This window comes from Teleopsis dalmanni, chromosome 2 (assembly GCF_002237135.1).
Source record: "Teleopsis dalmanni isolate 2A chromosome 2, ASM223713v2, whole genome shotgun sequence".
Classification (NCBI taxonomy): Eukaryota; Metazoa; Arthropoda; class Insecta; order Diptera; family Diopsidae; genus Teleopsis; species Teleopsis dalmanni.
The window spans coordinates 165,038,041-165,041,136 of record NC_051847.1 but is presented as its reverse complement, the minus strand read 5'-3'; the positions used below and the strand labels follow the sequence as shown (position 1 = coordinate 165,041,136).

Genomic DNA, 3,096 nt, shown 5'->3' with positions numbered 1-3,096 from the left:
ATTAAAATAGATATAAAATAATATAATATATAAATATTATATATTATCACAACATATAAAATAATGTAGAATTTTGTTAATTTTAAACTTTTTTAAATATTTTATTATTTTTGCCGTTTTCTTAGATAAAACACTTAAGCAAGATTTTTATGACAAAGTTTAAACCAATAATTAAACAAAAGTGCTTTGTTTAAATATTTGGGCAACTGCTTTTAGAAATTATAGTTTTCACAGATGTTACAAGGTCTTGGGCTATATAAAATGTGACGTAAATGTATATTGTTTACTTATTATTTGAAATAAATAATAAATAAATTTCATATTATTTCACATGAATGAATAGAATGCAATTAATTCTAAACTCAACACATTTTTTAAATATAACTAATAAAAAAGATAAGGTAGTAGACTCATCAGTGTGTAGTCTTTGAGTCAATTAATTTCTAACTAAAAATTTGCCAATATGTGTACTCACATCTGTGTAGTTGAGATAAGAAGTCATTTGTCAGTTCCCAATCGAATAATATATACATACTTGTATGTATATGGCACCCTAATGTACACACATAAAGGTTACCAAAACTTTTGAACAAAAACCACACCAGCAATTAATCTTTGTGGATCCAAATATGTTTCAAGAACCATACGTAACGCTCCCTTAACCATATTCAAAAATTTCGCTTATTAACAAATCCATTGGTAGAGTTAATATTTTCATAAAATCCATTAATGGACTCTTTTTCGAATTATAATTTTTAAGGATTGCATCAAATGAATCATACATTTTCACCTACTTGCAAATTAAGAATAAGATTAAAAATATAATTAATCTTACAGTAATATCTCCCATTCCTTTTAGTCACATATTGTGTTAAAAACTTTATTAAAATAAATTTAATTAGTATCTAAAACGTAGAAGCTTTTACTGTTATTTCCAACTAAACTTAATAAGAATTGTAATTTTTATGTTTTGCATGAAATGAATCATGAGTACTTATCCATACGTACATTTTAGTTACTTAATTTAAAATCAAATATAAGATTCAAAATTGTATGCATTATTTTCTTATAAATTAGAGACATAAAATTACAATCCCTGCTAATAATCTTATTAAACTTATCAAATCCAGTTCAATATCTGAAGATTAAAAATGGTTAATATAAGTTGGAATTAAATAAAAACTATAACTTAAAATCTGAATTTCAATTTCTGCTAAAACTCTTATTAAACCTAACCAATTCAGTTCCAGTTCAAAACCTATAGTGCAGGACTTCAGCCCACTTAAACCTGCTCTTAGGAATGAATTGAGAAGATTTCGACAGCAATGTGGAAACTTCTTTCCAGTACTCAGGGGAGAAAGATATGAGCGAGAGGGTTAATATCTAGTAAACTAGATTTATCTAAGCCAGAAAGAATGGTCGTAGTGTGGGTAAAATTGGGATAGTGGAGGCGGCGGAATTTTTACGCAAGCGCTAGAATGGTGTTAGCGGTAGACCTGTGACCAGAATCGATATTGTCAGAATGTTGTAAACAGAATCCATTTTCTATTTGCTTGCATCATTTTTCGTTCCTTTCATTTAGAGAAATTTAATCACCTTGGTGATTCTGATGGAATCGAAACTTTTACAATTCTTTAAAATTTGCTAAGTATACAAAATTTAATTAATTTAGTTATGGCGTTGCCACCTGTTGTGAACTCAGGTAATTATCAATTCACCTAGTATAGATAGTCGGGTTATGGTGAAAATTTATTAAGAGCATTATAAAGTTTATTGTTAAAGTTGTTCTTATTCTTCCATTTGAAATATTTTATACTTCTATTATTTCTAATATCTTCCGGTTTCAAACATTGCCAGTATGGTGAACAGATCATTACATCCTGTCATCCACTTAATATAACAAAAAATATATTGAAATCCTTATGGTTACTTCATTAGTATTCGTACAGGTACCGTGGCTTTGAGAGTGTATAAATATATTAACTATTTTTGCAAACAACAAACGAAACAACTTGTAAACTAATAATTACTAAATTGAAATATAAATAATATCTGAGTTCTCTAATAAATACAATAAAAAGTGAAAAAATTGAAGAAAGATTCAGTTGCTAGCCTGAGAGGAGACCTAAGTTACTGAAACCTCTACGGAACTCATCGAAGAACTAATTTATACATAAGTATGTATATTCAATATTAATGAATAACATCAAACTTTTTCTTTAATTACTGAAATAATATGAAAGCCTCAGTCAAAGTAAATTTCTGGCTATATAACTGATAATAAATATTTAATTTCAAATTAAGATAATAAATTTATTAATAATACATTGTTCAATTCATCATTAACGTCCGTTTTGACGAAAAATACTAAATTACTAATTAACATAATATAAACTATTGCTTTCAATAGAGATGATTTAATCGAACAGTAGTGAATTGTAACAACAAAATTTTATTATTATTTTTAATTAATTGAATTTTTATCTGACTTATCAGTGGTGTTTGAATTTTTTTGTATATATAATTGTACGTTAATAATTTTTTGAAATTGCAATTACTATACGTTGAACTTGCATCCTGCCAAACTTGAAACTCGGAGTCAGTCTTCATTAGCCAACTAACCCAAAGCCGTAATTAAGTTGTATGTTCGAACTTAGAGTTTCGTTAATTTGCTATGAAAGTTCTTTAACAAATTCATTTCCTGTGTTATATTAAAACGAAATCATAAACCAGCTGTAGAATAATTAAATTAATTATTTAAATTTTTTTTTATATGTTGAATTTCTAAAAAAAGTTTTCAACCAATTAATTTTTAGATTTACTAAAAATACCACCTAATTTCAATTTTAAATTCTGCTTGTTTTTGTATATATATATATATATATGTTATACTTTTTATGTATATACTTTGATAAGTAAATAAATTAATTTAAATAAATAAATTTATTTATTTAAATAAATATTATGAGAAATATTTAAAATGTTAAATATGCTTCTTTTTTATTTCAGTTGAAGTTGAAAGACAGGAAATTTCCTCAACTTCCACTACGCCATCCAGCGTTGGCATGGCTGCACTTGGTAATGGTGCAGCGGCTT

At 26.3% G+C, this 3,096-nt stretch overlaps 1 protein-coding gene across 1 annotated transcript in view; it reads left to right on the top strand.

The window, feature by feature from the left end:
* The window catches only part of LOC119676089, a 6,941-nt gene that overhangs the window by 2,852 nt on the left and 993 nt on the right, over nt 1-3,096 (top strand). The window contains exon 3 of the mRNA XM_038087316.1: nt 3,010-3,092. Coding sequence (XP_037943244.1) covers nt 3,010-3,092 — 83 coding nt within the window. The remainder of the gene's footprint in view (nt 1-3,009; nt 3,093-3,096) is intronic.